General features: G+C 35.3%; 2 protein-coding genes across 2 annotated transcripts; both read left to right on the top strand.

Annotated features, from left to right (window-relative positions):
- Positions 1-1,300: 1,300 nt before the first annotated feature.
- Positions 1,301-3,930, top strand: LOC128246136 (52 kDa repressor of the inhibitor of the protein kinase-like). Its single transcript, XM_052964332.1, has 3 exons — positions 1,301-1,540; positions 1,801-1,869; positions 3,172-3,930. Exons 1-3 carry the CDS (start codon positions 1,301-1,303, stop codon positions 3,928-3,930), a joined length of 1,068 nt encoding a protein of 355 aa, XP_052820292.1.
- A 7,815-nt stretch (positions 3,931-11,745) lies between these two features.
- Positions 11,746-26,616, top strand: LOC128245719 (visual pigment-like receptor peropsin). Its single transcript, XM_052963947.1, has 7 exons — positions 11,746-11,899; positions 12,332-12,461; positions 19,900-20,059; positions 22,653-22,777; positions 24,287-24,377; positions 25,084-25,291; positions 25,577-26,616. The coding sequence occupies exons 2-7, from the start codon at positions 12,374-12,376 to the stop codon at positions 25,850-25,852; spliced, it is 948 nt and encodes a 315-aa protein (XP_052819907.1). The 5' UTR covers positions 11,746-11,899; positions 12,332-12,373; the 3' UTR covers positions 25,853-26,616.
- Positions 26,617-26,991: the final 375 nt, after the last annotated feature.

The following is a 26,991-nucleotide window of genomic DNA, read 5'->3' as shown; positions in this document are numbered from 1 at the left end:
ACCTAAAAGTGGTGTCTCTTTTTATTTTGATTGCCAAATTGTCAAACCTATTTTCAGTCATACTCGAACTTTTTTATGTGAATGGCGTTGTTATTTTATATAAACGAAACATATTTAGGAATGAAACACTTTGATAAAGGTTTTTCTTTATATAATTTATATTTTGTTATTTTGTTTGTAGCATATATAATGCCGAGTTTTGATAATACTGTCATTCTAGATGCATTCACCGACCAGTGAACATCTAGAAAACTTTGGTATAAATCTATTTGAACTATGTAGCTGCTCATCTAAAATATTAACTATCTTCACTGAACAGCTCAGCTTTGAAGTATTGTTTAGTTAATAGTTGACGAGTGGACCGGTTTGTCATTGAAAGATAAGATAATTAACTCATTTTTAGCCAACACTTCTATCTAGCCAACTGTTCTATGCTCTAGCTGGAAAGCTCAGTCATCGTCTTAGGCATAGTATGTTGCAACTTCTACGATCTTTGAGAAAAAAGCTCTGCTTTCCAGTTTGACGCAATCATAGCGTACTTAGAGCTAGAGCGTTAGCACAGTAAAGAAGGTATGTGAACCTTCCTCTATGTATTTACCTAGAAAGCTCGGCTATCTGGTATTGCATAATTGATAAGTGCTCAATTTGAAGAGTCATAACTAAACAAGAACAGTTAATTTGCAACTCTGTGTGTGTTTTATCCAAGAATATCCAGCTTTCTGTTAATTCACAGAGATCATATTCACAACAGTTTTGAATTCATTGTTAATAAATCAAGCGTAGGCAAAAAGCCACAAAAAATAGTATACACAACTTCTTGCATAATTGTTTTGAGACTATTTGTTTGAATCCCAATCAAAATCATTTGTACACAATCAAAAGGTTAAGTAAACTTGAGGAAAATTAAAATAAGGCTTCATCTTTTGTTATTTATAAGTCAGTTCTCAATGAGTGTAATGAAAGTGTGTACAGCCTGTCAGAACACTCTGCACACGTTACATTATAATTATTTTTTTCTTCTGGAATTTCGATATCATAAGTCACTAGCGGATCCAGGGGGGGGGGGAGGGCGCACCCCCCCCCCCAAATTCCCCAACCTTACAAAAATATCCAGTATAAATTTATACAAAAATATACAAGCGGTTAGGATTTATTGTAGTTTTATATTCTATTATGATAATCCTTACCACTCTTATGTAATACCTATCCCGCTAGCCCTTGCAGACAATATTGCCGTATTTTAAACCAGTCCCGCTTTCAATACTTTATTATTATTTCCGCTAATTCCTAGTAAACAAACATGGATGCGCCCACGAGTGCTAAACGCTCTAAAATTCAAACGACGCTGAGTAGCTTTTTCAGAATGAAAGAGGAGAAAAAGGTAATCCTGAACCTAGTGTCGACGCTCATACTTCCCTCCGAGGCGACGTCCGCCAGTACACCAGTGTCGACGCCCATACTTACCACCGAGGCGACGTCCGCCAGAACACCAGTGTCGACGCCCATACTTACCTCCGAGGCGTCGTCAGCAGATGTTCAGGTGAGTCGAATGATTTGTTACTGCACACGTTTTAAAATAATAAAATCAGATTTGAGAAAACTTTGCGTTATCTTCCACGAACTTGAATTTATATTCCTATTTAGGAAATAACATTGATTGAAACTAAGTATATATTATGCTTATGCGCAAATGTGTCTAGAATGCTGCTTTTATTGTGACAAATATATTACAGTATACAAAAATGTATTTAAAAATGAGATTTATATTATTCATGTAACTTTGTTATTGTAATTTCACAGAGTTGCGGTCAGAATGATGATTTGGTCAAGGATATAGCTGATTACACGAGTTCCGCAGCACCAGATTTTGTAAAATACTATTTTATAGAGAACCGACAACCACATTCAAGTTTTAACTTTCCAGCGAAAGTGTGCAAATATAAAAAAGGCGAAAAAATGGTCACATGAAAAGATACTGCTGTAGGGAATGTTTTAACAAATTTGACTTTATATGTTATTCTGAGAGAATGGACGGATTATTTTGTCTTTCGTGTTTGTTTTTCCCGGACACTGCACATCGACGTCCCAACGTATTAGTTAAAGACGCATATCGAAATTGGAAAGACGCTGTTACTGATTTAAAGTCTCACACAAGTAATGAATATCACATTAACTCAAAAGCAAAGTTGACGGCATTTATAAAAACATTCTGTAACCCTTCAGCAAGGATTGACTTGAATATTGAAGACTGTAATGCAGAAAGAATAAGTAAAAACAGGAACATATTGAACTCAATATTAAAATGTATTGAGCTGTGCGGTCGTCAGGGAATTTCAATGCGGGGTCATCGAGACGATGACACAACCAAAAGTTTAAACAAGGGAACTTCAAGGCTCTGGTAGATTTTCGAGCCGACTCTGGGGATTCATTACTTAAAGATCATCTAGAGAACTGTGCAAAAAACGCTTCATATACTTCTAAAAGCTCACAAAATGGCATTCTTGATTGCATGAAACAGTACTTGCAAAAGTGTATTGTTGATGAAGTGAACCAACAAACGATTGGACCTTATTTTGGTTTTTCAATTTGATGAGGTCACGGATAGTTCAAATTGGGAACAGCTAGGCATTGTATTACGCTATACGGTCAATAATAGACCAGTAGAACGTTTGCTTGAATTTGTGGAGTGTGAAAAAATAACCGGCGCGGCAATATGTGATAAAATTGTGAAATCCTTGACGGACGCTGTTCTTGATGTTCAATTGTGAAGGTCGCAAACAATGGATGGGGCTGGTAATATTTCAGGAAAACAGGCCGGATGCGCGGCACAGTTTAAGTTGATCTCACCAAAGGCAAACTACCATTACTGTTCAAGCCATGATCTTAATCTGGCATTGTGCAAATCTTGTAAAATTAAGGAAATCCAATTCATGCTTGATACACTTAAACAACATGGTTTATTTTTCAAATACTCACCAAAACGAAGTAGGCGGTTAGAGGAAGCCATTGCCGATGTCTACTTTGCGTGACTTTCACACTATGTACGAACCGATGGTGGACTGTCTAGAGGCAATTGGACAAACTGAAACTGGCTGGGATACAAAAGCGACCACTGATGCGTAGGGTCTTTTGAAGCGTATCACTGACTCGGGCTTTATAATGTGCTTCCAGACAGTTTTACACATGTTCGAATATGTAACTGGGTTAAGCAGCAAACTGCAGGGCTCAACATTGGACATCATTGAGGCATATGAAATGGTCAATACTGTCAAAAAAGCTGTCTCTGCTGCCAGAAATACCGATGCTGAAATCATATTTCAAGGGTCGTCTAAAACAGCACAGAAAGCAGGTCTCGATTGCCTTCAAATGCCAAGACGGTGTGGCAGACAGACCCAGAGAAATAATGTCCCAGCTAACAATACCGAAGAGTATTTTGTAAGAGTCATTTTTAACCCCTTTGTAGATTCACTTATTCAACAACTGGACATGCGATTTAATACAATGACTAGACAAGCAAGTTTGGCTCTCTGTCTGTTGCCCAGCAACATCGACAAATTAACGGAAGACTCCGTCAGGTCACTAGTAGACCACTACCAAGATGACATGCCGCAGCCTGAAACATTCCAGCAAGAGCTGCAGCTTTGGAAACGGACTTGGGGAAATAAAGACGAAAAGCCGGGAACGATAACAGAAACGCTTTCGGAGACGTGTAATTTCATGTACCCGAACATTATGAAAATTCTAACGTTGATGATGTTAACATCAGTTACATCTGCAAGTGTTGAAAGATCAAATTCATCTTTGAGATTTATCAAAAACGCTCACAGAAGTACAATGGGACAGGATCGATTCAATGCGTTGATGCTTCTGTTTATTCATAGAGATATCAACTTAGATTTAGAGCAGATAATAAATATGTATGCCAGATAATATCCTCGCCGTATGCTACTTCTAGATCCTTTATCAGAATAAAGATATACTTGTATATGCACTTAAGTTATTCATCGACGAAATCGTGTTTATACTTTACTGTTCTCTCTCGCTCGCTCCAACGCTGTTTGGTGTCCAATAACTTAAAAACAAAGAATAAAAACAGTCATAATAGCTGTCCTATAAGGCTTGAGCAGAACCAACAAATGGCAAAAAAGTAACGCGCCCCCCCCCCCCCTAAGACCAAATCCTGGAACCGCCCCTGTAAGTTAAGTGCTTTCAGATGCATTACCGAGAATATTTATTTTGGTCCAACCATGAGGGGTTCCCATTAAAGTTGCACTCTTACAGATTGAACTCTTTTGTCCTTGAATGAGCATTGTTTACGTAAATGTCTGGAAGACTGTGATATTCGCCTGTTGATAGAATATCAGATCGCAGTTTATTTTATGTACGTTTTATGTACGTTCGAAAAATGATGTGTTATGGCTTAAAGCGTTACATTATCAGCGGCATTGGCCGAAAAAAAAACTTGTAGTATGCAGTTTATTTCTAATTTTATATAATAATTCTTAAGATCAATCCATTTAAATATCGAGTTGAAAAGTACTTACATAGATGTGCATTTTCTGTTATTTCTTTCTCTTTATGTAGTTTTCTTCACTGTCTGAGTAAGTAATGAATTTGAAAGGATGTTCAAACTATGACACTGTGTTGTATATTGTCAATGTCATGGTTTTATCGCTAGTGTCGTTGATCATGGTTCGCATCTTCTGGTTTTGTAATATACATGTTGCTACCATCACCAACTTACTATTTTAAGTTATATATGATATATTATCAACACATACATCCGGTTGAACCGACAGTTTTTGTAACGCAAACTACGTTAGTATGTGCAGTTATATTCTAACATGCAAACTATATAGGTCAGCAAATACAATATTCAATAAGACAATTTTCCATGATTATTTTTTTCGAATTATATAGATGTACATGTATTAGTTGAACTTATAACATTATGAACTGGAGGCCAATATGGCTGCGCTTATCAGTCTAAATCTCAAAGATGGCGGCAATTGACTTGAGTATGCAAAGTGCAACCTCTCTTTATATAATATCAGCAATATCAATTTTTGTCTGCTAACAAATATTATGAAGCCGGGTTACTGGAACACATGTTAGCCTGAGGCTGAATTAATTCCTTTTATCATTGTAAACAACATATGTTTCATTACCACACAAGCACTTTATGTAACTTCATAGCATATTTTATGGGATTTTTATGCCGTATATAATGAATGTCTTCACGCACTCAAAGAGTTATTAGGTAATATTGAGCTGTTTTATAGGTTGTGTCGGAATTTTCAAGGTCACCAATGCCATTCCATCGTAGCCTCGGGCTTAACATAGATTATTTTGATGTTTCTCTGTGAACTCCAGTAAATGTAAAGCAGTGGATGGAATGTGGATATTATGCACCATGAACGGTTACATTTTAAAGGGACTATATACCAGATGATACAATTGCAAGAAGAAAAGTAGTTATAAAAAACTGACAAAATAATGATATCGTTGTGTACAACGCATTGAATCTTATTTCATGTATCTTTCGCGGAATTTTCGTATTTTTCCAATTTGAAATTTACTGGAATTGTCTAGCACGTAATTACAACCAATATTTAAAAAAAAAAAACATTGTCGATACATGTACCTGTAAAATTCACGTGACTTTTACGCACTGAATTTACACACTATAACCCGGGAAACCATAATGCGCTATTCTTAAACGGGTAAACTCAACTGAGACCACGACGAAATATACCTTTAATAATGTAATAACAATATCTGTCATGTGTTTCCGTTCCGGATAGAAAAATCCGACCCGAGGGCACCTGCGTTGCCAGGTAACGAGGCTTGCCGAGTTACCGGCAACGCAGCGTGCCCGAGAGTCGGATTTTTCTATCCGAAACGGACACACATGATAGATATTTTTTCTAGCATACATTAAATAACATATTTTGTGAAGAAAATATATAAAAAAGGCGCAATTTTGTACATATCACCAAAAAGCGCGTGCGATGATGTTTACTAACGTCATGACGCGCAGTAATTTGTATTCACTGCATACTTCAAGTTCCTTCAACATTACGTCTTTTAAGGGTTATTTTGTTTTGTTTTTAAAAGTTTATTTTTGTTAAGGTAATGTTAATGGAACTCATCTATTTAAATTTCATAATTATGATTACATAACGTGTATTATAAAAGTAATTGAAATTATTACGTCACAGCGCGTGACTCATCTGGCATGGGGGGATGCCAGATGGAGTTTTCCAGCACGGCTGAATTCACCGGAAATGCCTATCCGGTGTGCTAGAAATTGATGTATTATCGGCCTCATAATAGTTCGCAATGACAATTCTGGGCTTGTTTTGAGGAAATACTGTATTTGCCGATTTTGGGACCATCAGGTCTCTAGTCCCTTTAAAAGCAGGAAAAAACATAGTTATCCAAAGCGAAAAGTATTTTCAGCTTTCAAAGGACCTCGGTCATTTATACAAAAACAGTTTTGACCAATCGGAATGCTATTTGCGACAAATCAATGTGCTTGGTTTTCGACCAATCGAATCTCAGTTTGAAAAAAACATAACAGTGAAAACATCGCGTTGTTCGAGTGCTTTTCGCGCCATATGTAATGCCGAGTTTTGATAATGCTGCCTTTCTAGATGCATTAACCGACCAGTGAACATCTAGAAAGATTTGGTATAAATCAACTTGAACTTTGTAGTTGCTCATCTAAAATATTAACTATCTTTACTGAACAGCTCAGCTTTGACGTATTGTTTAGTTGTAAGCTGACGAGTGGACCGGGTTGTCGTTGAGAGATACGATTATTAGTTCAATTAAGCCTAACTTCTATGCTCTTGCTGGAAAACTCAGCTATCCTGTGAGGCAAAGTAAGTTGCAACTTCTACGATTCTTCAGAGAAAGCGCTGCTTCCTGTTTGACGTAGTTGGAGCGAAGAGCTAGAGCACTTACATTATTAAAGAAAGTATGTGAACCTTCCTCTATGTATATACCGAGAAAGCTCGGCTATCTGGTATTGCATAATTGATAAGTGATCCATTTGAAAAAAGTCACATCTTAACAAGAACAGTTACATTGCAACTCTGTGTTTCATCCAAGAAATCCCAGCTTTGTGTTAATTCACAGAGATCATTTTCATAGTAGTTTGTAATTCATTGTAATCAATCAATCGTAGGCAAGAAGCCACAAGAAATAAAAAATACAAAATTTCTTCCATAATAGTTTTGTGACTATTTGTTTGAACACTATCCAAATCATTTGTATACAATCAAAAGGTTAAGTAACCTTGAAGGAAATTATCATGTAGTTACATCTTTGTTATTTATAAGTTAGTTCTGCCATGAGTTTAATGAAATAGTGTACAGCCTCTCGGAACACTCCGCACACGTTACACTATAATTGTTTTTTTTCTTCTTGCAATTTCGATATCATAGAGTTAAATAATAATACAATAAGTACTTTCAGATGCATAACCGAGAACAGTTATTTTGGTCCAAGAACATGAGGGAGTCCCTTTACTTTAAACATTATATATATTACAACGATTGGGAAGGAAGCTATGATAGCTTATACTAAGTCACTCTCGTTGGCACGATGTTGCGCGAGAGTGTGGTCTTGTGTTGTAGGGGAAACCGGAGTACCCGGAGAAAACCCACTTGTCCGGCTTGGTGACCACTAACCAAACTCACATGCGCCCAGGCCGGGAATCGAACCCGGGTCGCCTTGGTGAGAAGCGAGTGCGCTAACCACTGCGCTAACCGGAGTCCCTTTAAAGTTGCACTCTCACAGATTGAACTCTTTTGTCCTTGAACGAGCATTTTTTTACGTAAATTTCTGGAAGACTGTGATATAGCCTGTTGACAGAATATCAGATCGCAGTTTATTTTATGTACGTTTTATGTACGTTTTATGTACGTTTGAAAATTGATGTTTTATGGCTTAAAGTGTTACTTACGCTTTAAGATAAATGAAAATTTCGGCAGTTTACCAAACATTTGAGTTCTTTAACACAGTGAATTTTCTCCCACCTCAGATAGGTAGATATAAAAAAGGCCATGCTGGAAACTCCTTTTTTATTGTCATCACACAATTACCTCTCTTGTTAAGGATCGTCGTCTGTAGCATTATGAAAACATTGTCTTGTGGCTATATTTAAACAAAATTAGTTATTTCTCGCTTCAAATGGCGCCAAAAAAAATGCTCAGGCTGCTTTCAAGAAATAATGCTGCTTTCTCCTCTGAACTATTTAAAGAACAATTTGACTTTTTAAATAATCTGAGTCACTGCACGGATATCCATGACAACCACGAATTATCACAAATCTATACGCAATTTTTTTTCGTACGAACAAAAGAGTTTCAGCGAAAAAATACATTTTAACTTTTTTGTTTAACTGAGGTGGGAGAAAAAGACCATAGACGCTCGTGTAATATAGGTTCATTCCATCCCCGCGCATGGTGTTCTGCGGAAACAAGGTTAACACCCTACTCTCGGGTTGGGATGAACCTATCTTTCACGAGCGGCCGTGGAAAATACTAATAATCTAATATGACACAATTGAAGGCATTGATGCCATTTCAGTCGATTCTGAGACTTTTTTTAAGATAAGTGACAAAACTGACAATCTGTGAGAGTGCAGCTTTAAGTGGACTCTTCAATATCCATTTTATGTTATAAATGTTGTGTTTTAAACACGTATGTTGAAAGAAAATGCAATAACGTAACGGTATGAGTGCATTATATTAAGGACAACTTACCAGTTATAAATTATTTATATTAGCAGTGTTCACCGAAAAATATCGAATGGTCCCAATAACGTTTCAATACTATATGCAGAAAAAAACATCATTTGTGGCATTGTTGTTAAAATTTGGTCGGACAACTTTCTTTGTAGTATGCAGTTTATTTCTTATCTTTAAATTATGTAACAATTCTTGATCAATCCATTAAATACAAAGTTTAAAACGTGTGCACTTTCTGTCATTTCTTTCTCTTAATATAGGTTTCTTCACTGTCCGAGTAAGTGCTGAATTTGAAAAGATGTTCAAACTATGAAACTGTGTTGTATATTGTCAATGTCATGTTGATATCGCTAGTGTAGTTGCTCGTGGTCCGCTTCCTCTGGTGTTGTCGTATACATATTGCTGCCATCGTTAACTTACGACTGTTGTGAATCAGGTTGAACTGGCAGAGTTTGTCCCAAAAACTACGTTAGTATGTGCAATTACATTCCGACATTAAAGGGGCTGCACTCCGTATGATGAAATAGCGAAAGAAAAGTTAGGTATATAGCTTAAATATTCCAATTGTATAGGGTACGCCTTCGTAGCGCAGTGGATACAGCGCTTGACTGCTATTTTGGCGTCAACGCTTCGAACCCGGTCTCCGACACAATTTTTTTTCACATTTGTTTTTCACAATTATGATATCAAAGAGTAAAACATTTTATTAAATAATTGTCCTGAGATTCGTTGCAGAATAAATCTTTTTTGGTGCCAATCTGGTGTATAGTTCCTTTTATACACAGGTGAAATAATAAAATAATCGTTATAGATTATGTCAATTTACATTATTACTTTTCGAATGTACATGTATAAGTTGAACTTATAACATTAAGAACTGGAGGCCAATATGGCGGCGCTTATCAGTCTAAATCTGCAAGATGGCGGTTACTGGAACACGTGTTAGCCTGAAGCTGAATTGATTCCTCTCATAATTGTAAACAACATATGTTTTATAACCACACAAGCGCTTTATGTAACTTCATAGCATATTTAATGGGATTTTTATGCCGTATATAATGAATGTCTTCAAGCACTCAAAGAGCTATTAGGTAATATTGAGCTGTTTTATAGTTTTTGTCAGAATTTACAAGGACACCAATGCCATTTCATCGTAGCCTCGGGCTAAACATAGATTGTTTTGAAGTTTCTCTGTGAACTCCAGTAAACTTAAAGCAGTTGATAGAATGTGGATATTATGCACCATGAACGGCTACATTTTAAAGGGACTAGACACCAGATGATACAATTGCAAGAAAAAAGAAATTATCAAAAACTGACAAACGAAAATGATATCGTTGTGTACAACGCATTGAATCTTATTTGCTGATGTATCACATCGCTTAAGACACTTGCATCTTTCGCTTTTGCTTAATATTTAAAAAAATAATGTCGATATGTGTACCTGTAAAAATCACGTGACTTTCACGCACGATATAACTGGGAAAATATTGTGCGTTATTTTTAAACGGGAAAACTCAACTGAGACCGCGACGAAATATACTTTTAATAATGTAAAGTGGTGTATTATCGGCCTCATAATAGTTCGCAATGACAATTCTAGGCTTGTTTTGAGGAAATACTGTGTTTGCCGATTTTGGGACCATCAGGCGTCTAATCCCTTTAAAAGCAAAAAAAAACATAGTTATCCAAGGCTAAGTATTTTCAGCTTTCAAAGGACCTCGGTCACTATCTGTATGAATCTGCCTATCATACATAGGAAGGAAAAAATCAACCTTGACAAATATACTCTTAAATTATTGCTGTCATATATGTTTCATCGGATGGCAACATTTTGCCTAAAATGAAGACTTAAATCAAAGATAACTGTTCTTTTACTACACCATTTCAAATGAAACGAAAGGCAGTCTATGCCGCTTTAAAAGCCCCGCCTTCGTTTTATGACCGGAGTTTGATAAGGTGATTAGTTTCATCAAACACTTCGACAAACTTGTTTCCAAAATAAATGTTTTGACAGTGCTCCGTCAGACGGCCGTATTATGAAAAGGTTTGTCGAAGTGTTTTAAGAAACTAAACTCTCAATCAAACTCACCCAAGACCGTAGAAGGGGCTCCCTAAGCGGCATAGACTGCGCTATGATTCATTAAAAATGGTGAAGAAATAGTGAAGTTATCTTGGTTTAAAGTCATCAATCAAGGCAAAATATGCGTTTATGACGCAATTTATCACGTGGTATACACACACTGAGTACGCGTGCATCTTTAAGTATGGCTAATGAAAGTTTAATACACCACAAGGCTATTTCATTTAAACCCGATCGTTTTAAGATAAATGAAATATGCAACAATGTAATGATTTTAAATAAATACATATGGTTGTTCTTTATAGCTGCACTTTCACAGATATACCATTTTTACAACTTTTTTTATTTTTTGTTTTGGAAAGAGCAAATTTTGCGTTAATATCTGCAAACCAATGATATAGGATTCTTTTCAAAAAATCAGATCGTAGATTTTGATATTTCCGTTCGAAAATTAATGTTTAATGGCTTAAACCGTTACTAACGGTTTAAGAAAAATGCACAAAACATCATATTTTTTTAACTTAAATATGAAAATCTGCGATCTAATTTATTGTCAGCAGTCTTTTATAACTGGTTTCCATGGACTTTCGCAAAAATTGGCTCGTTCCAAGACAAAAAATAAAAAAGTTGCCAAAACGTTCAATCTGTGAGAGTGCAGCTTTAACATTCGTCGGAAACAAGCCACTCAAACACGTGTCATAAAATGTCCTACGCAGGGCCTCAGGCAAAGAACGAATAACGTAAACGGTTCTCAGGGGGAGGGGGTAACACCCGTTTTAATAGTCCATGTGGTTGTGTAAGTCATTTTCGCATCATTGTTTACCAGAAAATTAATTTATGTAAAAACAAAAATTGAGATGTATTACCCTCTCTGTAAATGTTACATGATTACTTATGCAAAATCTAGGCACGTGGAATGGAAGCACGTGCCTCTTCTTGCCGCGTATTCTTAATTCTGCGCATTCAGCAACTCAGTCGAGCGCGATATTGCCAAACGAGACTGTATTTATAATTTCGATGCACTTTGCGACGGACTATTGCAGTTAGCAGTGCTAAGGTATTTGAACACGGACTTTGTATCATGAATGAAATAATATAATAACATGTTTATATAGTCTTAATTATTTAAAGGAATTTCTGTTCTTCTTAAATAAAATACTGTAAGTCTAAAATTAATCTTCTTTTTTTTATTTTATTTTTTTAATCATTTTCACTTCCTGCTTTTACTTTTGCTATGTCATAACTTAAATCTTAATTGGATCTAAGGACAATGTAGCTAATCGAATTACTGGTCATCAATAACTGACCAATAGAGTGAATGAAGTCAGTGATGTATGACCATTAGATTGACTTAAGTCGCATATTGAATACCACCCCTGCTGGGCTTGCACTGCTGCAGTATAAATCCTTATAAACAAATTAAATATTAATATAAATATAACTGTACCAACGATAATCTGAGGATAAAAATCAAATGAATTTATCCTAGGACATCTCCCCATCTGAATCTGCTTAGACGTTGACCACAATCATGAACGGGACAGACCAACCCTTCACGCTGGACGGAGGCTTCAACCTATTTGAACATCGAAGCGCTGCGATGCTTTTCTTCTATTCGGGTAAGTTCAATATTTCTTACATTATTTTTGACACTAACATTGTATGTAGTTTTAGTTTTGTTTCTTGGTCAAAGTAATTTTATGAATTTAATTTTAAAAACAAACTTACGTATGTTTTGTACTCCCGACGGATCTCTGTTGTTACGTCGCCCTATTTTCTGTAGATCGCTAAAATTAAACTCTGGCGTATTTGGTGTTTTTGGTCCACACGTCAGAATCGACCTGCGTAAAATTAAAATGATTAAAAAAATTGAAATATCCTCGATTGTCGTAATATGGCCCACACACAAATGCAAACACCAAGTGTATGCTAATTTTTATTACTAACACTTACAAGTAAACTTCGGTGAAAAAATAGACTAACTGAAATATACTGTATGAAACTATTTTGGTGCACAATCAACCTACGTAAAATTAAAATTAAAAATCCTCGATTGTCATTGGTCTACACAAAAAAGCAAAAACCAGCTATATGCTTTTTTAATTACTGCCACTAGTTTAACAAGTAATCCTTGGTGGAAAATAGACTGACTGTCATATATACTCTATGAAACTACTGTTGGTGCATTCGTCAGAATCATTCTACGTAAAATTAAAATGATCAGAAAATTTGGAAAACCCTCGATTATCATTAGCCCACACAAAAATGAAAACACTAAATTAACTGCAGTTAAATTTAGTTCTTTGTTTACCTTTTTAGTGTTACATCCTGAAATATCGATTTGACTAATAAATTGAAAAATATTTTCGATATTCCATTTTCAAGTCAATACTGTGTCCAAATAAAAAGTTATCGTTACCACAGTCCATGTCCTGCGGTGAATTGCTTCAAGTTTTCAAGTTTTATTCATACTCTTCGTCCACATGGGCATGAGAGGTAACAAAACATGTATCAAAACATACAACAGCAAGAAAAATATAAATATGAAGATGAACAGCAATAAAAACAAAACAAAGAAACATATCAGCATATCATGAAAAGTATTTTAGAATAAAATTAAGGAAGATGATTCAAATAAAATTCAGCATTATTATTTTTGCAAAGAGTGCTAGCTTTATCAATGTATTTTTATCAGAACTACACATTAAATTTTTATAGTTCAAAATATTTGGATATCTATAGAAGTTATGATTAACATATTTACGTCTTTCATAAATAAAGTGATTACAATTAAAATATAATGAAATTCGTCACCTAGTTCTTGTCTATCACACAGTGAACAAAGTCTTTTTCCTCTTTCAATGCCATAGAAACGACCCTTTTCAATAGGTAAATTAAAATTTAGGCATCTAAATCTACAAAGATCAATAGCCAAGTTTTTTGGCAAACATTGCAGATATTTCTCCAGTTTCATTTCAATTTTATAAATCCTATAGTTCAAACATTTAGGAGAATCATAAACACTGCTATGCCAGTTTTGTAGATATTGATCATACAATGCAGATTTCACTTTATTCTTAAAATAATTTTAATTAGGTATACTCTGCATAATCCAATACTCTGAACATCCAATGTTATCTAGAATATTTTTAATTTTGACAATCCATTCACAATGTAGAATACCCTTTTCATGTAAATTATACATAGTTCGATACAAAATTGAACTAATTCTATCTTTATTACCACTAACTAATCTACCCCAAAAATTCAACATACTGGAATAAACTTTGTTTTCAATAGGACAAGCTCCCAACTCACCCAACACCATAAAGGTGGGAGTGGACATTTTTAATTGTAACATATATTTGTAAAATTTGAGTTGAAATTGAGATATAATAGCAATATTCTCATATCCCCAAACCTCAGACCCATATAATAAAATAGGACTCAACATACTATCAAATAACTGTAGTTGAATATCAACAGGTAAACACAGTTTCTTAACTTTAGTCATAACACTAAACATAGCTTGACGTGCTTGATCAGTCAAATGTTTCTTAGTTTTGCCAAACTTACCATTATAATTGAACATTACACCAAGATAACTAAAATCATCTACTGTCTCTAATAGAGCATTGTTTAAGTAGAAAACAGGCTTATTTCTCAATTTACCTCGTGAAAAAATTACAACTTTAGTCTTATCAGTATTAACATGCAAATGCCATAAAACACAATAATCTTGCATACGATTAAGCGCCTGTTGAAGAGCAGTTTGACTTTCAGCAAAAACAACAGTATCATCTGCATACAAAAGTAAATATAACTTCAAGAATACATCAACATCATTATCACTCAATTGTTCATGAATTTGACTTGAAAGAAAGTCAAGACCTTCACACTGACTAGACATATACGAGACTTAATCATTCAGAAATATATAAAACAATATAGGGGAAAGAGTTTCCCCTTGCCGGACACCTATGAAACTAAAAAATGTATCAGATAAAACATTATTAACTTTGACACATGACTTTTGCATAAATATTATATATTACTCTTAGAACATTACCATCAATATTATGGCTTAACAATTTTCTCCAAAGTGCAGTTCTTTCGATGCTATCAAAAGCTTTTCTATAATCAACAAAAGCACAGTACAGTCTCTTACGTTTAGACAAATAAAAATCAATCAACATTTTCATGGAAAAAATATGATCAATAGTACCATACCTTTTACGAAAACCTGCCTGTTCTTCTGCTAATAAACAACTGTCTTCTAGAAAGAAATTAATTCTGTTATTTAAAACTGAAGTAAAAAGCTTTCCCAAACAACTTAAAATTGTAATACCTCTATAATTATCTGGGTTATTTACATCACCTTTATTTTTGTAAATAGGTAAAATCACGCCAGTACACCAGAGACCAGGCACTTTCCCTGATTCAAGAATAAGATTAAACAATTTACAATATATTGGTAACAATGCATCTTTAGAGTACTTGATGTATTCATTTAAAAGATTATCCTTAGGTGAACATGCCTTATTGTTTTTCAACAATTTAATAACTTCATTAATTTCAGCAACTGAAAATGGCTGGTTTAAAGCATCATTATAATCAGAAACTGAATTAATATCAAACATATCATCAATATCAACATCATTGAGCTTTTGAAAATGAGTATAGAAAGCTTCCATTGAAACCTTATTAAGGACTTCTTTACGTTCCCCTGAAAATTTATTAAGAAGACACCAATATTCCTTAGGTTTACTATACCTAAGGTTCTTCAATTTCTGAGCTATACAATCATGGTAATCTTTAAATTTAGAATTTAAAACCTTTTTATAAGCTTTACTATGATTTTTCAAGCTAACAAAATTATTATGTGAGCGAAAACGTCTATATTTTTGTTTTGAACCATAAAATTATTTTTGTTTAGCCTTACATTCATTATCAAACCATGGCTTAGTCTTACTTTTAATAATATTTTGTTTCTTTTTAACTTTGAACAATTTACATTTATCAGCTGCATCAGTAAGTATTTTTCCTGTTTTCATAGTAATATTATTAATCAAATCTGATGTACAAGGACCGTCTACTGGAATCCTATCAATAAACAAAGACAGTTGTTCAACACTTTCTTGATCTATACAATTTATAAAATCATTTAAACTATCAGGATTCCAAGTAGGTTTTACATTATTGGCGTCATCGCTAATATCATTAGAGATTTCTTCAACAACAGGTAATGGTTCCGCTCCAACAGTTATGTAAACAGGATTATGGACATCTGACAATAAAGGATCAAAAGACAAAATTTCGAAATTTCGAATACACGGAAAAAGTTCTGGAGATAATACAACATAATCAATAACACTTGCATTTTTACAGGTAAAATTACCAATAAAGGCATCTTTAAACAATCTGCCATTGGCAATATGCACGTCAAGTGATTTACATAGATCAATAAATCTGTGACCATAATTATTACAAGTATAATCTTCAGAATATCTTTCTGAAGGAAAACCTAGAACATCGAGATTATTCTTATTCAATAGTATTTCAGTTTCAATATCAAGTAACTCATCCGAAATATGCTGATCAACAGAAATAAAATCAGACAATAAACCAGAACGAGCATTGAAATCTCCTATCATACAGACTAAAAGACCTTCGGAACGAAAATCAACAATATCAGATTCAATCTGATCGAATATTTCGATACTTGAATAAGGAGAACCCTCGGGAGGTATGTAAATTGCTCCAAACACACATTTAGTATCAAGAATAGATTCATCAATTTGAAACCAAATACAGTTGTCATTTGAATTTTCAAAAAAAACTAATTTTACTCCAAAGACTATTGCATACCAATACCCCAACCCCACCAGATTTTTTAACAAACTGTTTTCTATTAATTCCAAAGAATTTGTAACCTTGTACATCAATAATATCAAACTCATCTAATTTTGTTTCATTCAAGCAAATAATCAAAGAGCGCGTGTTAGCGCTAAGCAGTGTTAGGCGGTACTCGTTTTACGCCTTATGAAACACTTTGCGCATAGTGCAGTGGGACATACTAGATTTCATTTATCTCCAATATCTTATTTTTTGCAAGTAAATAATTCTAGGGTTTCAACTGTCTTTATTATTTATTTATTTCAAAAATGTAATCTCTTAATTTGAATTATTTTGTTCTTAAACAATTTTAATCTTAAGGTTTTACTTATGCGTAAAGTACAGTTGGTAAATAGTTATATGAACAAAATGATGCTATATTTTGTGTAAGACCAAAACGGGTTTTAGATACTAACAGGGACGATTTTTTACATAAAATTAATTACTTGTAAGACAGGAATTTGTTAAACGTAATGACATGATTTTTGTTATGATTTAACCAAAAACCCGTTTTGGTTCATTTGATTATTTTTATCAGCAGCATGTTACATACTTATTCAATAAAGAGTCATTTAAAATACGCATGCCACAGTATAAACCACGGCGGACCCAGGATTGACGTCAGAGGGGGCGTAACTTAGGGGGAAACCTTTTGACACTCGCTCCTTCCTCGGAAGCGAACTTTAAATGGTTTAAAATGTTTGCAGGGGCAATACACGGCCTCTATACTTCTATGGTAAAAATTAACAGCACCTAGCCGTTTGTTTTCGAAAAAGTTTTCAGTAAGTTTAAGGTAGTTCGCGTAGAGTTTTGTTTCCGCAAGAAGTATGCATAACCAGCATAATGTTCAATTAATGATACACAAAGCAACTTTTGTATTCATTCCAAAAGCTTCAACTTTTTATATTACTTCAAGCGCAAAACATACTCGATAGCGCCACCACTACTCGACAGCGCCACCACTAGGGCAACAGCGCCACCACTTTTATAAATATGTGCATTTTTCCTTTTTAAGAAGTGCTTATCAGTTTCGTTGTGTTCCGGCATAGGTACTATACATAACAGTTATGTTTGCATGCGTGAAAATGTTCTTACGGGGTCTGTAAGCACCGAAATGTACTTGCTATGCAATCAGATCTGAAAATATGCACAAGTTCGATTCGGGAGAAAAGCTCCTGGCACCACAGTTTGCACAATATTAAAACGAAATAGTAACCAGCCTACAGTAGAAGTGTTCTTACCACATTCTCCGATTTTCGAAATATGTCCGTTAAATGAAATTATCAAATAAAATATAAATCATACTCACGTTTGTTCATGTAAACATAGGGCACAGCTCCACCACGGAAGTGTCGACAGCTCTTTTTCTATGCACCACCGTAAAGTGGTGGAGCTGGCGTTTAGAGGCCGTGCAATAGTAGCCATTTCAGTACGAAAAAGTGCATTTTGAGCGTATTTTATTACCTTTTTTGTCCGATATTCACATAAAAAGTAGTTTTGGACGATTTGTTCGGGGCGAATGCATTTCCCATTGAATCCGCCAATACCGCACAAATATGCCAATCTACGGCATAGTTACCTCGGCTGAGCCAGAATGTTCGACAAATGGTTATGAAACAAAACTGTTATGAAACATTGCTTATGAAACCAAACGCGTAATATAAATCTAGTCTTGTCAAGAGCATTCTGGAGCGTATCGTTACTATTTAAACTTAATGTTTTTGACTGTGTGAGGAGTGCGAGGACGAATGATGGGGATCGTTATTTTGAGTCTTGGTCGTAGTTATGTTCTTCTTAAAGTTGCACTCTCACAGTTTGACGTTCTGACAACTTTTTGTCTTGGAATGAAATAATCTTTGCGTAGATATTTAGAAACCAGTGATATAAGACTGGTGACAAAATATCAGTTTGCAGGTTTAAATACTTACGTTTGGAAATTGAAGTTTTTCTAAAAGCGTTACTAACGCTTTAAGAAAATATAGTTTTCGGCATAAACATCAATTTGTGAGCGTTACTATGAAACAATACGATCTAATCGTTCGCCAGCAGTCTAATATCACTGGTTCTCAGACATTAACGAAAAATTGGCTCATTCTAAGACAGAAAATAAAACAAAAATGTCAAAACGGTCCATCTATGAGAGTGCAGCTTTAAGACTTTTACCTGTGCATCATCTAATCTAAACTTCGCCGTTGATTGGTGTAAAATAAATAGCATCTCTTACATCCAGATAAATTAATATGCATGGTTATAAGCACTCACTGAAGACAAAGAAAGCTGCTCATCTAAATTTAACTATCAATAAAATAACCTAATAAAATGTAAATGTACAAGAACTGGAATCTACATAGATAATCACATAAGATGGAATTCACAAAATTACTTTGTTTCAAATTCGCCACGAGTGAAAACAAAGTTTTTTTATGATCAATTTGATATTTTCACTGCAAAATAAGGAGTGAAAATATCAACTTTCAGAACTACTTTTAAATCCATTGTAGTTACTTCCCCCTTGATCAAAACAGAAGTTCTGTTCTGAAGACTTCATTTTTGAAACAGAAAATGTTTGCAATTCAAATATTTGAAATTTAAAGAAATGTTCCATAAGTTTGAATAAAAATATATTTGTAAATTAACAAATTACCGTTTATTAGAAAAATGGTTATCCCGTTTTTTAAAACGTTTTCTTGATCTTGAAGCTGAATGTTAGAACGTTTGTTTTCATACCAAACAAATTACAGACGAATACAACTGTTCGAACATAAATAGAATGTTATATCATCGTTCAAATGTATTTTGAACTGTTTGTCGTTGTAATACGTAATACGAACTTCCCGGAAAATTCACACAACAATTTACAGATTTACTGATTTTTTTACCCCACCCACGCCTCAAAATTTGTCAACAAACTATCGTGGTCCTCGTCATTACCTGGAAATCGACCTGTCTTCAAGCAAAACAGACCGGTCTCTGACAGTAAGATGGCTGAATATCCATGTATCATGAAACACACTCTTAAACTAAGAAAACTGTTTTATATCCAATGATTATCCGCAATTGTTTTGCCAACACATTCGTCCTTTCAAATTTTCATTTAATAAATGGCGGCGTAGTAACTTGGTCATGAATTCATGCCCCGCTTAACCTTTTTATTATTTGCAGCGATCTTCGGAGTCATTGGAAACTTGCAAACACTTCGAGTGTTGGTGAAGGACCATCCACTATCCATGTCTAGTTCCCGCATCCATGTTCAGATGGCGATTGCCAACATCCTTGTTGCAGCAACGGGATTCCAAGCGGGCGCAAACGCGTGGATCGGTCGGTACGTGTACTTGAATACATTATTTCTGTGTGTTATTTCGAATCACAACCTTTGTTGCCTTTTTATGTATCTTTATCATTTGCCGAGACATCTTTTGGTTAATAAAAAAGAAAAAACCCAACATGAACTATATTTTTCATATGTTATATCGACTGACGTGTGCGATGGCGTCCGCTTATGGTTTCTTGTGAATACTTTACTTCATGCTATTTTAAATACCGTCAATGAGTTCAACGAATATTCCAGAGAATATTTATTCACTGTCTTATTTTCTCTATCTTTATTTTTGTTTGACGTCCTAGTCGAGGCATGCTGGTTCTGTTTGTCCCCAGCCTTGTGCCTTTAAACAACAGTGCTTTAGCCTTGTGCCTTTAAACATGGCCTAATTTTTGTGCATTTAAACAGGGCTTAGCCTTGTGTCTTTAAACAACAGGCCTTAGCCTTGTGTCTTTAAACAGAGCATCATCATTGTGCCTTTAAACAGGCCCTTAGCCTTGAGCCTTTTAATAACAGGGTCTTAGCTTTGCGCCTTTAAACAGAGCATTAGCCTTGTGTCTTTTAACAGGGTCTTAGCCTTGTGTCTTTAAACAGAGCATTAGCCTTGTGCCTTAAAACAGGGACTTAGCCTTGTGTCTTTAAACAGGGCCTTATTAGTGTGCATTTAAACAGAGCATTTGTCTTGTGCCTTTAAACAGGCCCTTAGCCTTGTGTCTCTTAACGACAGGCCTTAGCCTTGTGCCTTTAAAAAGAGCATTAGCCTTGTGTCTTTAAACAGAGCATTAGCCTTGTGTCTTTAAACAGAGCATTAGCCTTGTGTCTTTAAACAGAGCATTAGCCTTGTGTCTTTAAACAGAGCATTAGCCTTGTGTCTTTAAACAGGGCCTTAGTCTTGTGTCTTTTAACAGAGCATTAGCCTTATGCCTTTAAACAGGGCTTAGCCTTGTGCCTTTAAAAAGGGCATTAGCCTTGTGTCTTTAAACAGAGCATTAGCCTTATGCCTTTAAACAGGGCTTAGCTTTGTGCCTTTAAAAAGAGCATTAGCCTTGTGTCTTTAAACAGAGCATTAGCCTTATGCCTTTAAACAGGGCTTAGCTTTGTGCCTTTAAACAGGGCCTTAGTCTTGTGTCTTTTAACAGAGCATTAGCCTTATGCCTTTAAACAGGGCTTAGCCTTGTGCCTTTAAAAAGAGCATTAGCCTTGTGTCTTTAAACAGAGCATTAGCCTTATGCCTTTAAACAGGGCTTAGCTTTGTGCCTTTAAACAGGGCCTTAGTCTTGTGTCTTTTAACAGAGCATTAGCCTTATGCCTTTAAACAGAGCTTAGCCTTGTGCCTTTAAACAGAGCATTAGCCTTGTGCCTTTTAACATGGCCTTAGCCTTGTGCCTTTAAACAGGGCTTAGCATTGTGCCTTTAAACAGAGCATTAGCCTTGTGCCTTTAAACAGAGCATTAGCCTTGTGCCTTTAAACAGGGCCTTAGCCTTGTGTCTTTAAACAGGGCCTTAGCCTTGTGCCTTTAAACAGGGCCTTAGCCTTGTGTCTTTAAACAGGGCATTAGCCATGTGCCTTTAAACAGGGCCTTAGCCTTGTGTCTTTAAACAGGGCATTAGCAATGTGCCTTTAAACAGGGCCTTAGCCATGTGCCTTTAAACAGGGCCTTAGCCTTGTGTCTTTAAACAGAGCATTAGCCATGTGCCTTTAAACAGGGCCTTAGCCTTGTGTCTTTAAACAGGGCCTTAGCCTTGTGCCTTTAAACAGGGCCTTAGCCTTGTGTCTTTAAACAGAGCATTAGCCTTATGCCTTAAACAGGGCTTAGTTTTGTGCCTTTAAACAGAGCATTAGCCTTGTGCCTTTTAACAGGGATTTATTAGAATGTCGGCTACTTGGCTCCTTGCAACATTGTATTGTTGATAAAAGTGCTTTAGCTTGTTTAAGCGCAATTTGCGGTTAGTTATATATTGTGTTGAAATCTCAAGTGAATGTTACCATCATTGAAAATTCTCGAATCTTAATTTCTGATATACGATGTACTTATGCTTTTTCAATACCAAAGGTACGTTTTCCTTACGGTTTGATTTAGCCTAATTCGTTATTTGAATAAAATAAACAAATGATCCATAACATTAAATACTTATCTGAAGTTATGCTTATTATAATTATGCTCGCTATTTTGTAGCTATCCGCTGACCATAATGTAAAATGTCAATGTCAAATATTTATTTATCACAAATACGTTCAATATCATTAGAATATTTTAGTTAACTTCTATGAAGTAAATCGTTCATTTCCTAAACAAATAGTTGATTATAGTTTGCGTCATTATCAAGCTCAATAAATGTATAACAAAATAATCGCTTATTTGTGTGTAATGGCAAAATGAAATTATTTTTATTTGCTAAGCCTTCACGTGCCTAATATTTATAATTTTTATGGATGTGTTTTTATTGGAAGGCCGCTGCATTCCTAGCGAAGCATGTTTATCGTTGTTATTGTTTTTATTATGCATATGTCTTAATAATTATTATGTAACCGCTTAAATAACGAATCCTTTAAATGAATGATGTTTTATTAATCTCGGATAACTCTTTACTGCAGTTGGGTGTGTGGGGATGCCGGCTGTAAGGCCTATGGATTTTTCGCGATGTTTGGAGGCATGGCCAGCGTCACCCTAGCTGCTATGTACGGTATCGAGAGGTACCTCGTACAGGGAAATTCTAAATGTAAGTTTTTGAGCGATGATACATTTGCATATGCAATTTGATTAATATAAAAAACACTTAAACGATCTTGGCTGGTATTCAATGTTTATCTTAATTGGATATAAGAACGATGTAGCTAATCGGATTCATTGTTATAAATAGAGTGAATGGAGTCAATGGTGTATGGCCATAAGATTAACTTGAGTATTGAATACCTACAATGGTCTTATGACAGATCTCATGTCAGGCGCTTGACTCAGATTCTCAAATAATTGTTGAAATGAAAAAGGAGTAATATTAAATACGTGTTTATGTATAACACAAAGCAGTGTAAAATACTCTGCAAGATCTAGTAAATCCACACAGCAGTTGCTCCCCTTCCAGTAGAGTAATTACAACCAACATGCAAATCACCTGATGTAATCACTTCCAACATGCAACTCACGTGATGATAATCGAAATCACATGACGTCATTTACAAATATGAAGTTTTTAATTATTTGAAAACAATCATATTTTAAATTGCAAATTTCATACCAAATTGCATTCGATGCAAAATGGCCGAGGAGATCCGAATGACTAAACAACATGCACTTAATAAAAGTTTGACGCTAGGAAAAATACCGCATTTAACTAACCATCAATAAAAAAGTGAGACAAATATGCAATGGTGACAATGTTAAGACGTATTAAGGTTTTTACTTTTCTCGAAAACAAACCTGAATGTTCATAAATGAACACAAACTAGCATATATAAATGAGTTTGAGACGTATTTTCTCTAAAAATATATATCAAGTAAAAAAAAAACCGACGGCAATACCGAGTTCTATGAAAATATTAAAGGGTAGTGATCTTTACTCTTAATATTGTTTGATTATGAATACAATAAAAAACAACCTTTCTCTCGAAACCTTTTGCTCGAGTTAAATGCTTAATATGGTTTATTGTATATATAAGTTCATAATGACCTTTGCTGACATTTGAATAGTATTGTGCCCTTTAAGTGAAGTTCTAGTATGACATTTTATATTGTGCTAGGAATAAAGGCTATGATACAGCTGTTATAAGCGGGTTCCATTCGGAACACTTAGGCCATTTTCGATCGAAAACAACCTCGGATGTATGCCAGTTCATCAGAAGAAGTAGTTCGTAAAATTTTAAATAATAGTACTAACTCATTGTAGTGTTTTAATTTGTATTGTGCATAGCTAAGGTTAAATTAAATGCCATTGAAATGTATTTTTACGTAAATGATTATGATTCACAAGAGTAAAGCCATTTAATTTACCTGCTAAAATGAAATTACTACGAAATCTACTAACAGCGTAGTTACATGTTACATTTCTGACATTGTAAACCGTCTATATACATTCGAGGTTGTTTTCGACGGACAATTGACAGGGTATTCCGAAGGAAGCGCGTTTATATAGGGGCAAGTGCGCTTGAATAGTGGTTTCAAAACCGGATGGTTTCCACGAGGAACTGATATCCAATTGGGTGTTATTGTTGAGTGCTTTGTCAATTCACAGACTTTCAGTCCCGCACAGGAGGGCTGTTGACGGGAGCGGCTTGGGTGTTCAGCCTTGTGATTGCTACGGGGCCTTTGATGGGCTGGAACAGGTATTCTGTTTACAGAAGTTTTTGGCATCTTGTTTATAATTAGAAAGCTGAATTCAATGCTTACATCATCGTCGGCTACCACAGTACTTTCTTCCGTTACATTTGATACATACCGTGTGACAAATGACTGACAAAATCTCGTTTTAATGAATATGCATGAGGCAGGTAAGACAACTCTACTTCCAATGAATTCGCATGTTACAATCAAATATTGTTCAATAACTATACAGTGTCAGCAGCCTCCGTGGCCGTGTGGTATTCGATACTACCAGATATTATTGTACTGAGAAGGGTGTTCAACTCCGGCAATCGCCAGAATATTTTTTCAACCGTAAAGCATCTGGTACTTTGCCGAACCAATGAAGCTGCCTCATCAATTGTTCTTGATTACGAGATTTACCTGGCCAGTCTGCCCACGGTACAAAAAGAAGCAAAGCGTAGTGTATCGGTGGTATCCAACGATGTGCTTACATTTGCCCCTTCTTATTTGGTACAAATCTTAGTAGGAAGTAAGAACAAACATAAGGAAATGAATGTGAGGTAACTTAAAACGTCTTCTGGAATAATTTTTAATGGAATAATAACAAAACCTGCAATGCCATTTTTTTTATTGTTTTGAAGCATTATCATGATGTTTTGTTCTGTTAACAGAAAACCCAAGAACCAAAAGTGTTCCTACCATGAATATATGATTTCAATACTTTAGCTACGCCCTCGAGTCTTCTGGAACGTCGTGTTTGTTGGACTGGCGAGTGAGGGATCAGGCTCATATCTCGTTCTTCCTCACAATTGGCTCCGTCTTCATGGTTCTGATGAGCGCCGCCATATTTGGGCTGCGCAGCGCCATAATGCGCACAAAAACTGATGACGTCAAAGGAGGATCTGACTGGTTTACTGAGAGCCAGCTGAACTGGGTAACTACCAGAATTCATTTAAATTTTTATTTGTCGTACAACTGACTATACTGGTTTTTGTCACACTGCAATGATTTTGTATTTATAAGATAAGTATGTGATATGACACGTTTATGTTGAGTTGGTAGAACTATGTTGTTTTTTTGTGAGCAAAAAATTTAGTATGTTTGTGTCCTCGTTGGAAAACTAACTGACACAGTCCGTGAATTTACTTGAAAATTTCGGTTTTTGCATTATCTGGAAAATTCACAATGGTCATTAACCTAATGTTAATTTTAATTCAAGATGGCTGTTGGTAATCTGATGCTGGTGCTTTGCGGCTACAACCCCTACCTGTTTCTGGCAATCTGGTCGGTAGCAAGTCCGGCCCCTCTCCAGATGGGTCCACTGGCCCCCTACGTTATGGCCCTGATGGTGAAGTGCTCCACCCTGTACTTCCCGCTCATCTACTGTACAGCTAGCAAGCAGTTCCGGACCGCCTACTACCCTCACATCTTTGGAGAAAAAGAAAAAGCAGCTTGGACCGGAAGTAGCACTGAAAAACTTGCGCTGCCCGAATAAACTGAACACTTCAACAGCGAAAAAAATATAACAAACTACATATAATCATATGTGCTGGTTTAATTATATTTTTATAAAACAGAACAGAACATTAACATGACATCCTAGATAAAACACTGGTCTATTGTTTTTCCTATATGACCGATCATCTGTTTGTTGACAACGCATACTTTTATATTATATATTATTGTATTTTATGAATTTAATCATATTGTATGGTAGTTAACTTACGGTAATACATACATTTTGCATAGATCAGAGGCATCATTACAGAAGCACCAACAGGTAAAATATTCAGGGTAATTTATTAAGGGTAACACATTGAATTGAGAAAGACTTACACTTTAAAATGAGGTTTTCGTTTTTAAAAATTTGAGTTTCCTTTTCTTACTTGTAGAAAATACATTTAGCAAAACACTTCCTTTTTATGAAATAAAACAGATATGGAAGGTGTTATATTTCAGGAAAATGTACACTTTTAACTAAAAATTCTTCTGTAATACGACCCTTGTAATTGTTTGCAAACAGTGCTATAATGTATCTCGATGTGGCTCTAATAAAGGAAATATGTAGATAATAAAATTAGTGAGCGTTTTTGCATATTCAACGTGTATTCGCCTATAGAAACGCATGCTTTGATAACATGTATCTTGTTTTGAATTAAATATACGTAATGCCTTTTATATTAGCTTTGCCATTCATGTTTTGTTATGCTGTATCAATATAATTGATGTCGCTATTTTGAATAAACATATATCACACGCCTTAAGTTTGATTATAAAAAAACAACATCACGCGAATATTGGGTGTATTCACTATCATTACCAGGAACAAGGCGTTGATTTATATAGTGGTAGGCCCGAGGTCTAGTGGTAACACACTTGGCTGTCAATCCAGAGGTCGCAGGTTCGACTCCCCGCCGCACCCTTAAACAAATTATAATCGTCTTCCGGAATGGACGTTAAGATGGGGTCCCGCGTGACAGTGCTTTACACTGGTGCACCCCGTTAAAAACCAAAGTAGGTCTAACCAGGGATACATCCTGTATGTGCACTATGCTCCAAAAACTCACATACCACCAGTTTTCTTTACATGGTCAACGTTCGGTCCTAGCTGATGCGATTCTATTTTCATATCAA

Source organism: Mya arenaria, chromosome 9, assembly GCF_026914265.1.
Source record: "Mya arenaria isolate MELC-2E11 chromosome 9, ASM2691426v1".
Lineage (NCBI taxonomy): Eukaryota > Metazoa > Mollusca > Bivalvia > Myida > Myidae > Mya > Mya arenaria.
Note: the sequence above shows the minus strand (reverse complement) of the source record. Positions and strands in the feature narration are given on the sequence as shown.

Coding starts and splice junctions, on each gene's coding strand:
- LOC128246136 (XM_052964332.1), top strand. CDS start 1,301: ATGGATGCGCCCACGAGTGCTAAACGCTCTAAAATTCAAACGACGCTG. Junction 1,541..1,800: donor CGTCGTCAGCAGATGTTCAG/GTGAGTCGAATG, acceptor GTAATTTCACAG/AGTTGCGGTCAGAATGATGA. Junction 1,870..3,171: donor GTTCCGCAGCACCAGATTTT/GTAAAATACTAT, acceptor ATGTGCTTCCAG/ACAGTTTTACACATGTTCGA.
- LOC128245719 (XM_052963947.1), top strand. CDS start 12,374: ATGAACGGGACAGACCAACCCTTCACGCTGGACGGAGGCTTCAACCTA. Junction 20,060..22,652: donor GCAAACGCGTGGATCGGTCG/GTACGTGTACTT, acceptor TCTTTACTGCAG/TTGGGTGTGTGGGGATGCCG. Junction 22,778..24,286: donor CGTACAGGGAAATTCTAAAT/GTAAGTTTTTGA, acceptor GTCAATTCACAG/ACTTTCAGTCCCGCACAGGA.